The 20188-nt window shown below is 35.3% G+C and overlaps 1 protein-coding gene and 1 pseudogene across 1 annotated transcript in view; both read left to right on the top strand.

The window, feature by feature from the left end:
• Nucleotides 1–291: 291 nt before the first annotated feature.
• The window catches only part of CDK17 (cyclin dependent kinase 17), a 32075-nt gene continuing 12178 nt past the window's right edge, over nucleotides 292–20188 (top strand). The window contains exons 1-6 of the mRNA XM_025403495.1: nucleotides 292–939; nucleotides 11223–11279; nucleotides 12587–12701; nucleotides 13558–13652; nucleotides 13952–14014; nucleotides 16137–16260. Of these exons, the coding sequence (XP_025259280.1) occupies nucleotides 910–939; nucleotides 11223–11279; nucleotides 12587–12701; nucleotides 13558–13652; nucleotides 13952–14014; nucleotides 16137–16260 (484 nt within the window). The 5' untranslated portion in view covers nucleotides 292–909. The remainder of the gene's footprint in view (nucleotides 940–11222; nucleotides 11280–12586; nucleotides 12702–13557; nucleotides 13653–13951; nucleotides 14015–16136; nucleotides 16261–20188) is intronic.
• LOC112635752 lies at nucleotides 8434–8566 on the top strand (annotated as a pseudogene).

The raw sequence follows: 20188 nt of genomic DNA, 5'->3' as shown, positions 1-20188 counted from the left end.
CCCCATATACACATATACTTTTTCTTATTATAGAAGGTTTTTGGATTTTTTTCTGTTTATTCTATTATTGATACATTTTAGGCATTTTATTTTGTTCTAAGAATAAGCTTATTGTGTTTTCTCAGTGGTTATATAACTTATAAGATTAATATAGGGAGGACCAGTATCTTTTCATTACTTATTCTTACCATTTGGTGGCATTGTATGTTTTTATACTTAAGTCTTATATTTCTCAGTAAATATTTATGCAGTTCCTATACCTCTCCATTCTGTTTCATGATTTGGCTGCTATTATGAATAGGAGGAATTTCTTTTTATAGGGCTTAAATTTCTTGATGTAATGATATAGGCAAGATTCTTTTCAAGTTTCTCCCAGCTCACATTGTATAATTAAATAAAGTAGAAATGCCATTAACATGGCAGTAATAAATATAATTCTCTTTCCCCATGTTGCATACAGGATCTTATGTACTTGGTTAGTTATTTAAACTGATCACAGAGTTTGTGGTAGTCTTTACCTATTCTTACTATAATAATTTTAAAGTAAATTTCAAGTTTAATTTACCAGTGAAAGGACTTAAAAATTACTGGGGTTGCAAAATTTCATTTCTGTAACACTTCGCTGTATATGTTTGCTTACAGTAAATGTTTTTGCCATGAGTGTGTCACATATAATCCATGTAGGTAACTTTGCAACTGCAATAAAACTTTACAGTTACTTATCGCTAAGAAATAATATATTAGAGCCTATGAATACAAAAGCCAAATGCCCTTGCCTTTTCTATTTTTGATTACTTTTTTTTTTTTTTAAAGGATTTAAATAAGCGGTTATCGCTGCCTGCAGACATCAGAATACCTGATGGGTATCTTGAAAAGTTGCAGATTAACAGTCCACCATTTGACCAACCAATGAGTCGAAGGTCTCGTAGAGCTTCCTTAGTAAGTTTTTGGTCTCCTGTACCTCCACCATCAATCAGATCTGCTTGTTTGATTCTTCTGGGTGTAAACATTTTGAATTAACTTTTATATTTGACCTTGGAATAGCTAAATTTTATTATATTGCCTTCTCGATTTTATTATTTCCCATTCTTAAAGGTTTATTGGAACCCTTAAGATGCATTCAATAGAATGCATATTGGAATAGGATTTAAGGTATATTATATTTTATTTTTGGTAAATATTAATATGTGCTAGATATATAAATACATACTAGATATATAGATATACTAGATATGTGCTGGATAGATAAACATACATATTAATATATACTAGATATACAGAGAAGTACACAAACCATAATTGTACAGCTCAGCCAACTTTTGAAATGTTAACATACCTGTGTAACTAGTACCTGGATCAGTAAAAGAAAATTTCAGAAATCTCAGAAACCCCGTGCTACTCCCTTTCTCTTTACTTAGTATTCCTCACTTCCTCAACTGTAGCCATACTCTCTGCCTTCTGATGCTAAAGATTAGTTTTACCCATATGTGTGACACTGTTCTGATCATACTGTTTTTATATATAGTATGTTTTGATATGTGGATCTTTTTAAATCCCATTCACATATATTCTTATTTATTTTTTAGATGTGCAATATTATCTTTCTGATTATCCTTATTAAAACTTCTGAGCTTTGTGTAATTATGAATATGTAATTATATTAAAATATATTTTATATAAATATATAGAATTATATACTTATATAAAGTTTATATATATATTGCACAATATGTATCCCAGTATGTATGTAAGTTATACATATGTATTATTTTTGTGGTTGGCTTCTTTTGTTCAGTGTTACGTTTGCGAGTTTCAGCCCTATTTTTGCGTGTAATTATAGATAGTTCATTTTCATTGTTGCATAATATTCCATTTATGAGTGTACTGTACTTTATCCATTCTCTTGTCGATGGGCATTCTGGTTGTTTTCAGTTTTTGGCTATTACCAAATAATGCTTCTATCACCGTTGCTGTGCATGTTTTTTGGTTAACATATGTAAGCATTTCTGTTGAGTGCTTACCTAGGAGTGGAATTGTTGCATTATATTGTATGTGTATGTTGTGCTTCCCTAGATACTGTCAACAGCTTTCCAGAGTGGTTGTACCAACTTATACTTCCATCACTAGCATATAATAGTTCTGGTTGTTCTCCTTGCCAACTTTTGATAATGTCTTTTAAAAATTATTATTTTAACTTTTCTAGTGAGTTGATAGTGGTCTCTTGGTTTTGTTTTGCATTTGTCTGATGACTAAGTTGAACACCTTTCTATGTGTTTATTATTCATCATATGTTTCTTACATGTTTATATTTAGATACTCTCTTTGTGAATTAACTACCCAAGTCTGTTTTTCTTCTCTTTCCTATTGGGTTTTCTGTCTTTTCTTATTGGTTTATACGAATTTTTCAGTATATTTTGTATAAAGGACCTTTGTCATTACATGTCTTACAAATACATTTTCCTAATATTTAGTAATTAACCCAGCACCATTTATTCAAAGGATAACTTTTCTTATTGCAGTATCACTTTAACATAAATTCAGGTGGTTGTTTATGTGAGAATCTCTTTTGGATGATGATAGTCCTATAGTAGAGATACATATAAAGTGCTTTGGGACAACAAAGGAGGCAGGAAGTAAAATGCCTTGGTAAATTAGAAACTTACAGAGATAGCAGTTGTGCTGGTCCTAGAAGGATGGGCAGAAATTTGTCAGTTAAAAATGGTCTATGAATGAAGGTCTGTGTTCTAAGCAGAGGAAAATTTGTGTACTAAAACTAAAACCCAGAGGTTTGGGTGTGTATGTCATGTTTGGGAAATTAGAACTGATATGAAGGGTAATATGGAATAATATAAAAGCTATGGCTTGAACGGACAGGACAGATCCAGAATGAAGCCTTAGATGTCAGGCCAAGGAGTTTGGACTTCTTCCTATGTAATGAGAAGACATCAAAGGTATTTATTTAAACAGAGGCTGACATGATCACATTTTTGTTTCATAGCATTAGCTTTAGGAAAAGTACAAACAATGAATTAGAAAGACTAGAGGCAAGGAGAATTAGGAATTTATTCAAAATTAAGGGTGATGTGGCAATCAGATGGAAATAGAAAGTAGAACATAAATCCTAGGGACCAGGAAGGGATAAAATACCACCTAATATCCAGTTGGACTTTGCACCTGAAGGAAGAGAAATTGATGATGACTCTTGGATTGCTAGCAGTTGATGTATCTCCTTTTTTTACATTATTGTTGTTATCATTATTATTATTTTTTTTTTTTTTTTTTTTTTTTTTGGAGACGGAGTCCTGCTCTGTCACCCAAGCTGGAGTGCAGTGGTGCAATTTTGGCTCACTGCAATCTCCACCTCCCCGGGTTCAAGCGATTCTCCAGCCTTAGCCTCCCAGGTAACTGGGATTATGGGTATGCACCGCCATGCCCCACTAATTTTTGTATTTTTAGTAGAGATGTGATTTCACCATGTTGGCCAGGCTGGTCTTGAACACCTGACCTCGAGTGATCCACCTGCCTCGGCCTCCCAAAGTGCTGGGATTACAGACGTGAGCCACTGCATCCAGCCTTTATATATTATTATGTAATGGAACTATTTTCTTTGGAGACAAGGTCCAACTCTGTCACCTAGGCTGGAATGAGGTAGCACGATCATAGCTCACTGTAATCTTGAACTCCTGGGCCCAAGCAATTCTCACATGTCAGGCTCCTGAGTAGCTAGGACTGCAGGTGTACATCACCACACCCAGCTAATTAAAAAACTTTTTTTTTTGTAGAGATGGCATCTCACTGTGTTGCCCATGCTGGTTTCCAATGCCTGGCCTCAAGCAGTCCTTCTGCATTGGTTTCCCAAAGTGCTAGGATTATCGGTGTGAGCCACCCCACAGCACCTGGCCCAAGTGGGTCAGATTAGATATTCCAGTTAGATATTCTAAAAAATATTTTGGTTACATACTCTAAAAAAATAAAATCACTTTATGCTGTATATACCATGAGCACATTGTTATTTGACATTCACCAATATATAAATATGGTAAAAAGTATAACACAGACTTGATTTTGGTATAAGCTTATGATTATCATAATTCAGCATCACTACTTAAGACATTTTTTTGGGGGTGTGTGTGTGTGAGAGAGAGAGAGAGAGAGAGACAGAGTGTCACTTTGTCACCCAGGCAGGAGTACAATGATGCGATCTCGGCTCACTGCAACCTCTGCCTCTGGTTAAGTGATTTTCATGCCTCAGTCTCTTGAGTAGCTGATATTATAGGCATATGCCACCATGCCTGGTTAATTTTTGTATTTTTAGTAGAGACGGGGTTTTGCCATGTTGGCCAAGCTGGTCTCGAACTGCTGACCTCAAGTGATCCACCTGCCTCAGTCTCCCACAGTGTTGGGATTACAGGCGTGAGCCACTGTGCTTGCCCAAGACATTTTTATTGGGATGATTTTGCCATTTGATTGTCAGGTCAAAGTTTTCTTTGGCTATCAATTTTTATCAAAGATTGGTACTTAGGAGAAATTTTGAGGTTGTATTTGTTCCAATGGGGAGTAAAAATTGATTTAATCACCATGTAATTTTTTAAGCTATCATTTAAGAGCATCTTTTACAGTCTACATGAAATTAAGGAAAACAGTGCCCTCTAATGAATGCTAAGTGATTAGAGTTTTTATTTATGGTTAAGTGTTCCTACCTACCTCCCCCCCTTTTTTGTTGAGATGGAGTTTCACTCTTGTTGCCCATGCTGGAGTGCAATAGCATGATCTCGGGTCACCACAACCTTCGCCTCCTGGGTTCAAGCGATTCTCCTGCGTCAGCCCCCTGAGTAGCTGGGATTACAGGCATGCGCCACCATGCCTGGCTAGTTTTATATTTTTAGTAGAGACAGGATTTCTCCATGTTGGTCAGGCTGGTTTTGAACTCCCCAATTCAGGTGATCTGCCTGCCTCAGCCTCCCAAAGTGCTGGGATTACAGGCGTGAGCCCCTGCGCCTGGCCTGGGCTTACAGATTTCAGATAAATCATGCCAGCTATGTTTTGGATTTTACTGATACATCCATTTCATTATTCATCTACCTTACTAAAGCATACTTTTTGGAAATACATTAAAAATTATTCTTCAAAATGAAAATCTCTACCCTAGGTTTATATTTGAACATAGGCAGTGAAGGAGGGCAAGTGAAAGTTAGGGATGGATGGAAAAGGAGTGGGAAAAAGAAATTCATTCTTTCACATGTATTAGAATTTGTGTATCTATGGATAATATATTCTTTATATACCTAAAAAGTAAAAGTTTTTTCAAAGAGATCAGTTTTTCAGCATAGAAGTCTGGACCCTAGGTTTATGTGTAAAAGAGATGGGTAAAGATTAGGGATGGATGGAAAGGAGGCAGGAAAAGAAAAATATTATTCACGTGTACTAGAGTTGATTTTTTCCATGGATAATATACCCTTAATCTAAAAAATAAAATGTTTTTTAAGGTAAAATGTAAAATTTAGCCTTGTCTTCTAGAAGTTTTAAACTTTCAGTGTGGTGTTCTCATTTTTTTTAACAAATTATTTGTAGAGACAGGGTCACACTATATTGCCCAGGCTGGTCTTGAACTCCTGGCCTCAAGCAGTCCTCTCGCTTTGCCCTCCCAAATCATTACAGGTGTAAGCCACCTCTCCTGGCCTGTTTTCATATTTTCTAATGGCAATATATAATGAGTAGTGAAAATAACATAAAACCTTTGCTTGAGTAGGAATTAAGAAACAATTCATTTTTCCTGGAGAAGTTATACAGTGGTGCTCATTGGGTCTAATATAAATTTATGGTCATCAGCCTTGCATAGATCCCCAGTGTTGCCTGGCTACTCCACTGTCTTTCTCTGATTAACTCTTCCTCTTCTTACTGTAAGCAGATGATCTCTCTTCCTACATCAAAAAAGAGAGAGGGCCAGATGCTGTGGCTCATGCCTGTAATCCCACCACTTTGAGAGACTGAGGCAGGAGGTTTGCTTGAGCCCAGGAGTCCAAGACCAGCCTGGACAACATAGTAAGACCTCCATCTTTACAAAAAATAAAGCTAGCCAGGCGTAGTGGCACACCTTTGTAGTCCCAGCTACTTGGTAGGTGGGAGGTGAGAGGATCACTTGAGCCCAAGAGGATGAGGTTGCGGTGAGCCATGATTGCACCACTGCACTCCAGCCTTGGCAACTGAGCGAGAGACCTTGTCTCAAAAATAAAAGGGGGCCATTAACTGGAAACTCCCTCCTTTTCTGTATAATAAACTTGAAAATCTACTATACATATACTCATTCTGTTCTTTGTTTTTAATTTTGAGAAGTTGTCCCCCTTACTATCCCATCTTTTCAGGATGCTTAAGACTGTTATCCCTATAAACTCATGTGTGTTCAGTCTCCCATTCCTTATCTTAATCCTTTCCATTGACTTTTTATTTACATAAACTTACAATTTTAGTTTTATATTTACAGAAAAAATTACAAAAATTATATAGTTCTTATATATCACATATCCAGTTACCATATTACTAACATTTTATATTACTTTAATACATTTGTCACAACTAAGGAACCAACATTGGTACATTACTAGTAACAAAACTCCATAGTTTATTCAGATTTTACTAATTTTTTGTCAGTGTTCTTTTTCTGTCCCAGTACCCCATCCAGGATACCACATTACATTTAGTGATCATATGTCATGTTAAAAATATTGGCTATTGGATTGGTGAAGTGCTGTTTAGTAGTACTTTATGATTGATAAGAAATAAAATATTCTCAGCATATTTAGTTAAATATTAGAATAGTGGGAAAGCCTATATGTAGATAGTCAGGATTCATCAGCGCTTCATTGCCCTTACGATAATGGTATATACCCAGTGGAAGTTTTGTGAGACTGAGTGCAGCTTCAATTAGAATGAAGGTCATCCATATATAAAAATTTGTCTTACTGTATTAAAATCATAGGTTTCTACATTTTAAGAGCATATTCCTTCCTAAACAATGAATGTTTGGATTCTTCATTCCTGGTTTTACCAATGTAGACCATATAGACCTTTCTTATTTCTCAGAGCAGGTGAGAAAATACAGTCAAGTCCTTACATTTGTCAGCAATTAGAAAGATAAGATGGAATGTGGAAGTGAGGTTCAAAGTCCCACAGAATTTACCTTTAGCATATTATGTACAGGTATACAGGATTAAGGTGGTATTGTGGTGATGATAACAGCAATTTTTGTAAGATAAATTGACTCAGTAGAATAGAGATTCTCAATCTCTCCCCCTGCCCACCAAGTCTAAGGGATAAAACACATTTCTGTCATTAACAGTAACTGGGTAATTCCCACAGGGAGGGAAATGAATGTTTGAAAAAGCCTCCCTCTTCCCCTGCTGTTTCTTTTTTTGTTGTTGAGACGGAGTCTTGCTCTATTGCCAGGCTGGAGTGCAGTGGCACGATCTTGGCTCACCACAATCTCCGCCTCCCAGGTTCAAGCGATTCTCCTGCCTCAGCCTCCCGAGTAGCTGAGATTACAGGCGTGCACCACTACACCCAGCTAATTTTTGTATTTTTAGTAGAGACAGGATTTCACCATGTTGACCAGGATGGTCTTGATCTCCTGACCTCGTGATCCACCTGCCTCAGCCTCCCAAAGTGCTGGGATTACAGGCATGAACCACTGTACCCGGCCCTGTTTCATATATATTAATACATACTCACTCTTAAAATGTCATCTATATATCCTCTGTACATAGAGAAGCTTCCTCCTTTATCTCTGGTTTCATTTTCCGCAATTTCAGTTACCTGAGGTCAAGCACAGTCTGAAGATAGGTGAATACAATGCAATAAGATTACTTTGAGAGTGAGAGATAGAGACAGCATTCACGTAACTTTTATTACAGTGTATTATTATAGTTATTTTATTGATCTCTTACTCTGCAAAATTTATAAATTAAACTTTATCTTAGGAATGTATTGATATGTATAGGGGAAAACCTAGTACATACAGGTTTCAGTGCTATCTGCTGTTTCAGGCATCCACTGGTGGTCTTAGAAGTATCCCCTGTGGATAAGGGGGACCTCCTGTACTTCATTTGTTTCAGTGCTCAGTTAGAACAGCATCTCCAGCATGTGATAGAGTAATTACGTTGCTAGATCCAAAGTAGACAAAAAATTTTCCATAAGGCTTGGTATTGCTTACAAGTTACACTGAATTCTAGGAATACTATTATAAATTATAATTTAATTTATATATATATATTTTTAGAATTTTCGTATGCTTATGCTCTAAGAGTCATCTAAATAGGAGTTTGCTTGGGGCTGCCAAAAAGTGAAGTATTTTCTTGGAACAGTGAAATATCAGAAAAAATTCTCTTTATTTGTCTGGAAAGCAGCATTAAGGGGGCTTTTATATTACATGAAAATACAAGCTTTGAGCAGTGGTAGTATCATGCCCGAGGTTTATCCAAGGCGCAGTTATTGCTAATTGAAAATTTTTCCCAAATACCCCACCATGACAACTTGCAATATAGTTGGCACTGGCATTGAGTTTCTACAGAGACTGAAACAACAACATATACATTATAAAGTTTATTGTGCTATTTCTTTAGCTATTATTTCTTTTTCTATGAAACTTTTAAAATATTCTAAAATAATCTAGGATGGAACTCAGTCTAGATTGTGAACTCATGAAAGTGGGAATCATATCTATCTGTCTTCTCTAGCACCTAACATTGTGCTGGGTAAATGTTGAATAAATGAGCTTTGTCCTCTGTCCTCTGAATAATTTCTGTAGGAGAGCACGTCAACAAGCTAGTCATTATATCTATTGTTAATCTTGTCGTGTTCAGCAAATAAAAATGCAAGCAAAATTTTCTAAAAATTTTATTTAAAGATTCAGTAAGTACTATTTTGATGTAATCATTAAATCGTAAGTTGGAGATTTCTAAAATGGGGGCTACGCTTTTACTTTTTGAATTAGGATCTGACAGACAATTCACTAGTGTAATTGTGCCTTTGTCTGAATTCTCTGCCTGCCTGCCTGCCTGCCTGCCTGCCTGCATGGGTGGAATTCAGTAGTGTTGTTTATTTTCTAGACTGATTATTCAAATTTAAACCTAACCTCATACATTTTTGTCTTTGCAGTCTAATTTGTAGTCCATTTACATAGTCTTTAAAGCAAACCTCGACATTTTGTCATAGTAACCATTGGACCCTAGTGTGTTTGATGTTTTAAGAACATAGTAGTGTTCATTCATTCCAGATAAAAGGATTAATAAGAAAATTTCTCTACTCCTGAGAAGAAAAAATGCCTAGCTTACAGTCTTATTTCCTGTGCGCTTCTCATTGTTGTAATGACATTTTAAATATTTTTTTCAGGAATATTCATTCTTTTGTTCATACTAGTTTGCATTTATTCTCAATATAGTGTTTTTCCCCCCGTAAAATATGACACAAAACCTAAAATTCATGGCAAAAATGCGATAGTTCCATATTCATGAATTTATAAATTCCAGAGATAAGTATCAGAATAAAGATACTTTATTAGTTTCTGTGATCTTGGCAATTAGCTTTTTTTATGAAGTAAAGTGTTTAAGATCATATATAAATAGGCTATATAAAACATATGTGAATTAAAATATTATTCAGAATCAGACTGTCATGTACCAGATAGTGGGCTATTTGCCGTGTTTTTCATACTGATTTTAAAAACTTCACTTGTATTTTTAAAATGTTATCTATTGTAGTTTTACTTCTTTATTTTGCATAGTTATTGATACCAGAAAGCAAAGGACTTAATACTGAGTCATGTACAATACATGGATGAATAGTGCATGATGGTTGTAAAACTTCATTTTTAATTTAATGTTTTATGAAAAATGTCATATATAGGAAAATGTCATAAAGAGTACAAAAATAATTTTTCATTCATTCAATAATACCTGTAACCGAAGTTTTAATTAGTTTACTAAAATTGAGTTAAGTACTATTGGATGTGTAATTTTCCACATGGCTTTTAATATGATATATATCATTGTAACAAAAAGATAAAAACAGTTCTTTTGAGGGGCCTCTGCTACTTTTTCTCATTCTGTTTTACTTTTTTAAATATTTCTGCTCTCTCAGTCCCTAGTTTTCAATCTATCAAAAATTTTTTTTCCTAAATGTTGTTACAGTTTTTTCTTTTTCATTTTAAATATTGGGTCTGTATTACATATTTAGGTATATTTCATCTGCCCTATTTATCATCTCCATACACAATAGGCAGGCAAGCTCAAGGTTTTTGAGAACTCACTTTTAAAGCATTTTCTCTTGTTGTGGGTTGTTGTTTTTTTTGTTTTTGTTTTTGGCGAGAGGGTGTAGCCAGAATTAGACTTACATTGCTGCTTCTATGTTTGCCATTTCCTGATCCGCAGTAGAGCATGATTTTCAGTTGTCTTTTTCATTATATTTTGATTGGAAAGCCTGAAACAAATAGTATTTTATTGTTTGCACGGCTTCCTTGGGAATTAAGATTGGTGAGGGACAATATATAGGAAAAATATTTATTTTGCAATTTTGTTAAAAAGAAAATCCCAAGTAGTTATCCTTGATAAGATTCTTTAGTATCTTAAAATGCCTGTGGTATCTTAGAATAAAACAAAATATTTTTCATGACAGAGTGTTAACTACGTGTATAGAGGTTGGGTTGACAATTTTGATTGTGAACTTTGATATTTTTGAACCTTTGAATATTCCAACATTGGGTTTATTTTAAAACTTGATAGATATTCAACCATTTGATTATAATCAGATTTTTCTATTCTTAGTCACACTTTAGAGTGGAAAAGTTTCAAAAGTTGAGGAAGAGATGAATTGAAACTTTAAGAATAAATACTAGGCCAGGCGCGGTAGCTCACACCTGTAATCCCAGCACTTTGGGAGGCCAAGGCAGGCAGATCACTTGAGGTCAGGAGTTCGAGAACAGCCTGGCCAACGTTTTGAAACCCTGTCTCTGCTAAAAATACAAAAATTAGCTGGGCGAGGTGGTGCGCGTCTGTAATCCCAGCTGCTCCGGAGGCTGAGGCAGGAGAATCACTCAAACCCAGGAGGTGGAGGTTGCAATGAGCCAAGATTGTGCCACCACACTCCAGCCTGGGCGACAGAGTGAGACGACGCTGTCTCAAAAATAAAAAATAAAAAATAAAATACAAAATTTATCATTGTTTACTTTTCAGTCAGAAATCGGCTTTGGAAAAATGGAAACCTACATCAAATTGGAAAAGCTTGGAGAGGTAAGTAAATATTTATTTCAAAAATGTAAGACACTTTTTTTTCTTATTCTTCATTCTCTGTTACTCCACAGTTTTTGTTAACCTGGAAAAAATATAAATACTGATGTCTACAAGATTATGTACTTGTTCTGGAAAGGTAACAGAGTTTCTAGGAGTTAAGAGTCTTCAGTTCTTGAAATTATCCCATCAGTTTGAGAGGAAATGGATTTTTTTTATAGCTTTGAAATTTTTATTGCAGTAGAAGTATTATGTTTTCTTGATAACAAAGTAGGCATTTGTCACTTAGTCCACTGGCATTCTACTGTCTGTGCCATTATGGGAAATTGCATGAGTTCAGACCTGTGAAAAATCAGAATAAAGATAAAAACACATTTTTTGAAAGTTAAGGGAATTCTTAAGATCTTGGTTTTCTTGGACTTGCTACTGGTACTACTGATTTAGAAGTGGCCTACCTTCTATAGTAAGAAAGGGCAAAGAAAATAATAGGGAAGCCTTAAAGGAGCTTGAGGGCTGTCCTGGCAATGATAGAAGAGATCCTTGTTTTTTAAAGGAGAGTTAATGTACGAAAATTCTGAAAAGTCTAGAAACATGGGTAGAATTTTTATGATTGCCGGGCGTGGTGGCTCACGCCTGTAATCCCAGCATTTTGGGAGGCCAAGGCGGGTGGATCACGAGGTCAGGAGTTTGAGACCAGCCTAGCCAACATTGTGAAAGCCCGTCTGTACTGAAAATACAAAAATTAGCCGGGCGTGGTGGCGGGCGCCTGTAATCCCAGCTACTCGGGAGGCTGAGTCAGGAGAATCGCTTGAAACCGGAAGATGGAGGTTGAAGCAAGCTGAGATCGTGCCACTTGCACTGTAGCCTGGGCAAAGAATGAAACTCCATCTCAAAAAAAAAAAAAATTGTGATTTAACAATATGTATATTACGTTTTCATTTTTCAATTAATATGTTCAATTAGTGTCCATCAGTCTCCATATACCATTGCAGGTAAAGCACCTTTGATTTTAAAGCTGTTGATCTAATTGTTAATCTGAAATAAGGTACAAAAAGTAAATATTCTGTCTATGTTTTTATACTCTTGAGGTACTCTGTAGTGTTCACAGAAGTGTGGAAGCTGTGCATATGAACTGAAAGTCCTGTTTGCAGTAAGAAAAGCCAAGGCTGATCATTGTGTGTTTTTCTTTGCAAGATGGAATTTAACAATGCTTAGAAATTAGAAATTCAGGTAGAGCTCTTTATTATAAGATGGTATTAAATAGACTCTTATGATACTTTTGATGTGTCCTTTAAAAATATATTTTATAGGGTACATATGCAACAGTGTATAAAGGAAGAAGTAAATTGACAGAGAATTTGGTGGCATTAAAAGAGATCCGATTGGAACATGAAGAAGGTGCACCCTGCACAGCTATAAGAGAAGGTATAATAATTATACAGAACATTTTAAAATCAGAGTGGTGGAATAAGAGTTTATTTTTTATAAGTAAAAAGAGCTCAGATATACAAGTAATAAATGACTGGAAGATATAATTAAACCTTTAAAAAGCTAATTTCTAAAGCAGATATTCACAAGAAAGGAATTATATTAGTGTATAACATAATGAAATCTGAATTCATTAAAAATCACTATCATAGACAACTATGTGTCACAGGGAAATGTTATACATTGGTACATGGGGAACATGGTAACTATAAATTAGCCAGATAAACTAAATAAATTAAAAAACAGTATGTAAACATATTTATATCATAGTACCATTTTATAAAGAAAATATTATTCAGAAAATGGCTTGAGGCAACCGATTAGTAATGTGGAGGGGAAAAATGGTTCCATGTACTTTATATCTAAATTAATCCCAGAAGTTTCAAAAGTTAACATTTAAGAAAAATACAGAAGGTGATATGAGAATATTATAATATTGGGAACAATTTTAAGTATTATAGTATCAAACCCGGTAGTATAAAAGAAAAGAAAAAACTGATTTCCATGAAAATTTTTACAACCAATCCCCTTGGTAAATTATTGTTTTAAACTTAAGAGAATCTTTTTTTTTTTTTTTTAAAATAGCACTGTTTTCCAGGCTGGTCTTGAACTCCTGGGCTCAAGTGATCCGCCTGCCTCAGCCTCTCAAAAGTGCTGGGATTATAGGTGTGAGCCACTGCCCAAGACCTGAACTTAAGAGAATCTTTTAATCAGTTCATATGTTCAACTTACTTCAGGTTTTTATAAAGACTACCACAAACTAAACAATTGTCTTTCTTTTTCTGTTTTGCAGTTTCACTATTAAAGGATTTAAAACATGCAAATATAGTAACCTTACATGACATTGTTCACACAGATAAATCTTTGACTTTGGTGTTTGAGTATCTGGTAAGCATCTCATAAAAATTCAGTATTTAACTTTGCTTTAGAAAAACATAGTAAACTGGACTTTTAGTTTGTTTTTTATTTTTCTTTAAACTGCAACTGTGCTTAGATAAATTGGACTTTTTAACAGCCCAAGGAACTTTATTGTTTAGTTATCAGTTTTTAATTAAATTAAATTATGTGTATGGTGCATCCAATATCTTTTCTTGAAAAACGACATATTTTGAAAAACACTATTAAGTGAACCAGTCACAACATTCTGAAAACTGTGTATCACATAGCAGAGTACTGTGTTTTTCCAGGATAAAGACCTGAAACAGTACATGGATGACTGTGGAAACATCATGAGTATGCACAACGTAAAGGTATGTTTTCGTATGTAATTTTAAAGTTTTGTTTAAAGCATAGGTGAACCATTATATAATGAAATGTACCAGCCTCATAACTCTTTTTCAGGGTTTTCTGTTTGACCTTTATAGGTTATTGTCCTCTGAACATGCAATATTTACCCAGAACTTCTGTTGACTATACTATAGCTTTCTTAGGATCAGACCTTTTTGTAGAACCATTTTATTCTTTTGACATTTCACATTATAACTGATTGTCCTAATATAGAATATATGTACAGGTATATTCTGCTTTAAAAAAAATGCAAAATAAATACAAATGATGGGTGCATTCTGTGAAAGGCCTTCTTTAAATAGTGAACTCCCCAAATAAATGGTATTTAATTATAAAACAACAACTTTTCAGGACTAATGAATAAGGCCAGAACATGCAGGTTTTGTGGACCCTATGCTGGAAATACCAATCTGTACTGTTAGGAAGCAGAGTAAGATAATTGGTATGTTTTCTTACTACAACATATTTAAAAATTTAATGCTAAAAAAGTTTGCCATAAAATCAGTGCCAGATGACACCCAAAAGTTATCAACTGAGTAACAGCATCAGGCATAGTTTGTATTCTTATAGTAGGTTTCTTTGACCTGAGTGGTGTATCCAAATTTAGCAAAGATTTATTTATCCAAACTTAGTCAACAATATGTAAGAACCTATTCTGAAAATAGGCTGTCACAGCTGTGCACTTCAGACATTTCTAATTCTGTAGGTAGTAATTTTAAACTTACATTTAAAAAAATATTAAGTTTGGTGGTTATAAGAGAGAGCCAGTTTCTGTTACTAAAAGACAGCTCAGAACATATGGATAACACATTGCTAAGGATTTTTTAAAAGGGCTTTAAATGTACTTCCATATATATTCTGTCAGGGTTGTTTTCATCATATTTTACATTTTTTGTTTTCAAAGTGTTATAACTGTCATTTTGTATCTTTTTTTGGTTTTAATTTTGTTTTTCCTGCTTTTTATTAGCAATAATTTGAAAATAAAACAAGGTCCTTCATGATGTTAATTTCACAAATGTTGAGACGTTTATTTCTTTAATGCCAGGTTTACATGATTAGCTTAAGTTGGAAAGCATTTATTATTTATTTGTTTAAATGGCCTTTATACTTGCAAAATACAAAGTGTAACAGGAATTCATTTATAGTAATTTTAGAGTTTTAAAAACATAATTATGTAGACTGCAGAGACTTTGGCACAGAGAATTCATTCAGGCGTACCATTGACCTGCTGCCTTGGCTGCCTCAGTATTCTGATGCTCTATTTTTCACCTACAAATGAACTGAGGGGAAACTCTTGAATCCTCTGTACTTGAGGTTCTTTTTGTTAACCCCAGAGAATCAAAGGTCTTATGTGTTCCAGAAGCCTCTTTCTACCAAAATCTACAACTAAAACCCTACCATTAGCCTTATAGGAATTGCTTTTTTCAGAGTCATTCAGAACACTATAGGGCTAATGCCCCTTTGTGAATCACAGTAGATTTTGAAGGCTGAGTAGGACGTGCTGAAAGTAAAGTACCCAAGAGGTGGGTGATAGAAGCTGGTTTAGGTTATTTTTATAGTAAGTAATTTGCCAGAGCTGTGCAGCAGCATTATCTTTGATACCTCAGACTTTTCATAAAATCACCAACTCCAGTGCCTTATTTTAAAGACACTGCCCCAGATCAGAGTTTTTCTTTTTGTTTTTTTAAGGAGCGTTGAGTGGGAGAGGGATTGGTTGGTTGTTTTGCCAGAATTTTATAATTAAACTATGTAAACCTTAGTAGGCCTGTAAGTTTATGAGGATATGTTTTTTAAGTCATTTTCCACAGTAAATCAACTGTTACTGCTAGGAGGAAGTTTCATTTTAAAAAATATTTCCATAGATACTGTTAGACTAAAAGAAGTGGGTGCTTCAAATAGAATAATAAACTATTAAATTCAGAAAGCCACTATAAAAGGAAATAGACATTGTACTTACGGATGCAATTACTTTCTTTTTCCTGTTACAATGTTCTAGGCCAGTTGCTTTTCTGCTTACTATCATTTATGCTTATACTAAAGCATGTTTCATCTGTAAGACTAATTTTTATTTATTTGTTTCTATAGCTGTTTCTGTACCAAATTCTACGTGGTTTGGCATATTGCCATAGAAGAAAGGTATTGCATCGAGACTTGAAACCACAGAACCTCCTCATTAATGAAAAAGGAGAATTAAAGCTAGCAGATTTTGGTATGGAATGTATGAGATATCTATTAGTACTTCCAGGTTCTTAAATTTAAAAGATCAACCACTGTCATAATATGCCATTGCTTTTATGTGAGTTTGGAAATTGTCTTGGTAGCCCACAGAATAAGATATTTGACAGAACTTTGGTGGGTGATTTATGTTGGTTATTAACAGCAAATTGTAAAAGGCACAGGCTGTTCTCAGGTGTGGCCATAGACCCCTAGGGCTCCTGAGACCCTTGTAGGAGGCCTCTAAATGTAAATATATTACCAAAATTGTACCATCTGTTATTTGCCTTTTTCACTGTGTTAATACTTGCAATGATGATCCCAAAGTAATAACACATAAAACTATATATCAAAGTAGTGGCACCAAAATAAATCATTGTATTCTTTTTGTTTGTTTGTTTGTTTGAGAGATGGAGTTTTGCTCTTGAAGCCCAGGCTGGAGTACAATGGTGTGATCTTGGCTCACTGCAACCTCCGCCTCCTGGGTTCAAGTGACTCTCCTGCCTCAGCCTCCCAGGTAGCTGGGATTACAGGCATGCGCCACCATGCCTTGCTAATTTTGTATATTTAGTGTAACCACCATGTTGGTCAGGCTGGTCTCAAACTCCTGACCTCAGGTGGTCCACCCACCTCGGCCTCCCAGAGTGCTGGGATTACAGGCGTGAGCCACCGGGCCCAGGCCATCATTGTATTCTTTACCACTACATTTACGTAAAGGGAAAACCGTCAGTTACACTTAAAAAGGTACATGATGAAGCAATAAAATTTATTAATTGTATTTAATTTCCATCCTTGACATTTCTTTTTAATATTTTATGTGATAAAATGGGAAGTGTACATAAAACACATTTGCTGCACACAGAAATAATGTGGTTGCCTCTCAAGGAAGAGTACTCGTGATTATTTGAGTGCAAATTGAACTAGCCCCGTTATTTGAAGGGACACCATTTTTACTTAATGACTGACAGACAAACTATGGTTATTCAGACTTAGGTATTTGGCAGACATTTTCCTGCAAATGAATGAAGGAAGCCTATCATTTCAAGGACAAGAACTCACAATATTTCTTGCCAATAATAAAATTCAAGTTTTCAAGCAAGAATTAGAGTTTGGAAATTGGGATCTGCTTTGAGTTTGATGGCTTTTTAGTACTCAGAGACTTTTCTGATGAGATCGATGTTGATGTTAACACGATTTTTTGATATGCTGAAAAAGTGTATAAACATTTGGAATGTATAACTCAGGGAACCAGTGTTTTCCAAATGGCCAATGCATGACATTACAGAATCATGCATGGATAAAAGACCCATTTAAAGTACAAGATAGATCAATGAATTTTAGTGCAACAAAAGTATGAGAGGTTCATCGTTATAATTTCTGTTACCACAAAGCTTTAAAGAGACCACTTACTTTGTAGTTCTGATGTAATGTCAAAGAAGACTATTCGTGTTTATCAGAAAAGGCTATTAAAATGCCCCTCCTCTTTCCAGCCTCATATCTGTGTGAGATCTGATTTCCTTCCTATATGTATGTATGTTGTGATATGTATATTTCATCTACTGTGATACATGTTGTGATATGTATCAAAGTAACATATCACAACACATCGAATGCAAAAACAGATGTGGAATCCAATTGTCTTCTATTAAAATCAACTTTAGGCCAGACATAGTGGCTTAGGGGTGTAATCCCAGCACTTAAGAGGCTGAGGTGGGAGGATCACTTGAAGTCAGGAGTTTAAGACCAGCTTGGGCAACATAGCAGGACCCCATCTCTACACCAAAAACAAGATTTCAAAGAGATTTACAAGAAGGCCATTCTTCTTACTAAGTTTTGTTTTTATATAAAAAAAGTTTTCCATAAAAATGTCATTCATGCTATATATAATGGGTGGTGTTTTTAAAGAGAAAATATTTTAAAATTTGCTGTTTTAATTTCTAATGTGGCAAATATCAGTAAATATATCCACAAAAATAAAAGCTCTTTAGGTCTTTGATAATTTTCAAGAGTAGAAAATGGGTCTTGAGAGCAATGAGTTTAGAAGCAACTACTGAAAGGAGTTCCCTTAATATACCTGCCACCATTACTCTGTATTATATGCTCAATAATTTAATTGCAGCTATTTATCTATATCTTTTTAGCTAATCTGGTTTTAAGGGAATTGAAAGTAAAATTAAATGCTCTTTTTGCTTCTAGAAAGTAAACTTTTTCGTATCGAAGGAACTCTGTAGAGTAGCTTTGAATTTTTTGTATTCCACATTCTGAGAGTTTGAATACTCTTAGAGAACTTACTTTTTAAAAACCCATGCAGTTTTCCATAACTAGAATTTATAGTTCTTTTTCATAAATGATTATGGTAGTTTTTTTGTTTGTTTGTTTTAAGACAGGGTCTTGCTCTGTCACCCTGGCTGGAGTGTAGTGGTGCAATCTCAGCTCACTACAACCTCCGCCTTCTGGGTTCAAGCGATTCTGGTGCCTCAGCCCCCAAATAGCTGGGATTACAGGGGTGCCACCACACCCAGATAAATTTTGTATTTTTAGTAGAGATGGGGTTTCACCGTGTTGTTCAGGCTGGTCTCAAACTCCTGGCCTCAAGCAATCTGCCTGCCTTGGCCTCCCAAAATGCTGAGATTACAGGTGTGAGCCATCACACCTGGCTTTGATTATGCTAGTTTTATGTTTGGAGTATTTCGTTAAATTTGATAAATACAAGTGTTTCAGGTATTACTCTTCACTGTTATTAAACGGTGAATTTGTTCTGGAAATGCCTATACTTTTGCTCATTTAATACTTTGCCATTTGAAGGGTAAATTACTTTTTGCATTTCCTTCTTTAAAAAGGAAATGTGTGGGTCACCTGTGTTTGAATAACAATTATAAGCTATTTACATATGCTTTCATAGATTATAAAGTCTCTTCTTGGGCATAGTTTATGTTGTTATTTCCCTTATAATAATTGTTACTCTGTCTCTCTTTTTTCTTTCTCCTTCCCTCAGCCACCATTTCCTTTTCACCCTTTTTCCTTCTTCTCTGTCTTAGCTACTCTGCATTTAATGCTCTTTAGTCCCAATCCCAAAATGAATGTCAGTGAAGAGAAATACTTTCGCGAGGCCAAGGCAGGTGGATCACATGAGGTCAGGAGTTCAATACCAGCCTGACCAACATGGTAAAACGCTGTCTCTACTCAAAATAGAAAAATTAGCTGGGCATTGTGGTGGGCACCTGTAATCCCAGCTCTTTGGGAGGCTGAGGCAGGAGAATTGCTTGAACCCGGGAGGCAGAGGTTGCAGTGAACCAAGATCATGCCACTGCATGACAGAGCGAGACTCATCTCAAAAAAAAAAAAAAAAAAATGCAAAAGGAATGTCAAGGACTATAAAAAAAAATCTACCTTTGGTTGGGTCCGGTTGCTGACACCGGTAATCCCAGCACTTTGGAAGGCCCAGCAGGCAGATTGCTTGAGCTCAGGAGTTCAAAACCAGTCTGGGCAATATAGCAAATACCTGCCTCTACAAAAAATTTAAAAATTAGCCAGGTGTGGTTGTGTGCACCTCTAGTCGCAGCCACTCGGGAGGCTGAGATAGTAGGATCAGTTGTGCCTGGGAGGTTGAGGCTTCAGTGAGTCATGATCAAGCCACTTCATTCTAGCCTGGGTGATAGAGCAAGACCGTGTCTCCAAGAAGAAGAAGAAGAAAAAAACTACTTTTTTCAGGGAATACTCTTGAGTGCTTTAAATTTTGCTTCTAACCTCTACAAAGCAAGCTAGGCAAATTTTACCTACAGGGCAACAAGAAATTCTGATTATTCCATGAGATAGTATATTCAACTCTGTCTCTATTTCTTCCTTTTTTTGGTTGCATAGTAAATATGACTTCATGTGAAGGAGGGTCACATAACTTTGAGTATTTATCCTATAAGGTGTTC

This window comes from Theropithecus gelada, chromosome 11, assembly GCF_003255815.1.
Source record: "Theropithecus gelada isolate Dixy chromosome 11, Tgel_1.0, whole genome shotgun sequence".
Taxonomy (NCBI): Eukaryota; Metazoa; Chordata; class Mammalia; order Primates; family Cercopithecidae; genus Theropithecus; species Theropithecus gelada.
Note: the sequence above shows the minus strand (reverse complement) of the source record. Positions and strands in the feature narration are given on the sequence as shown.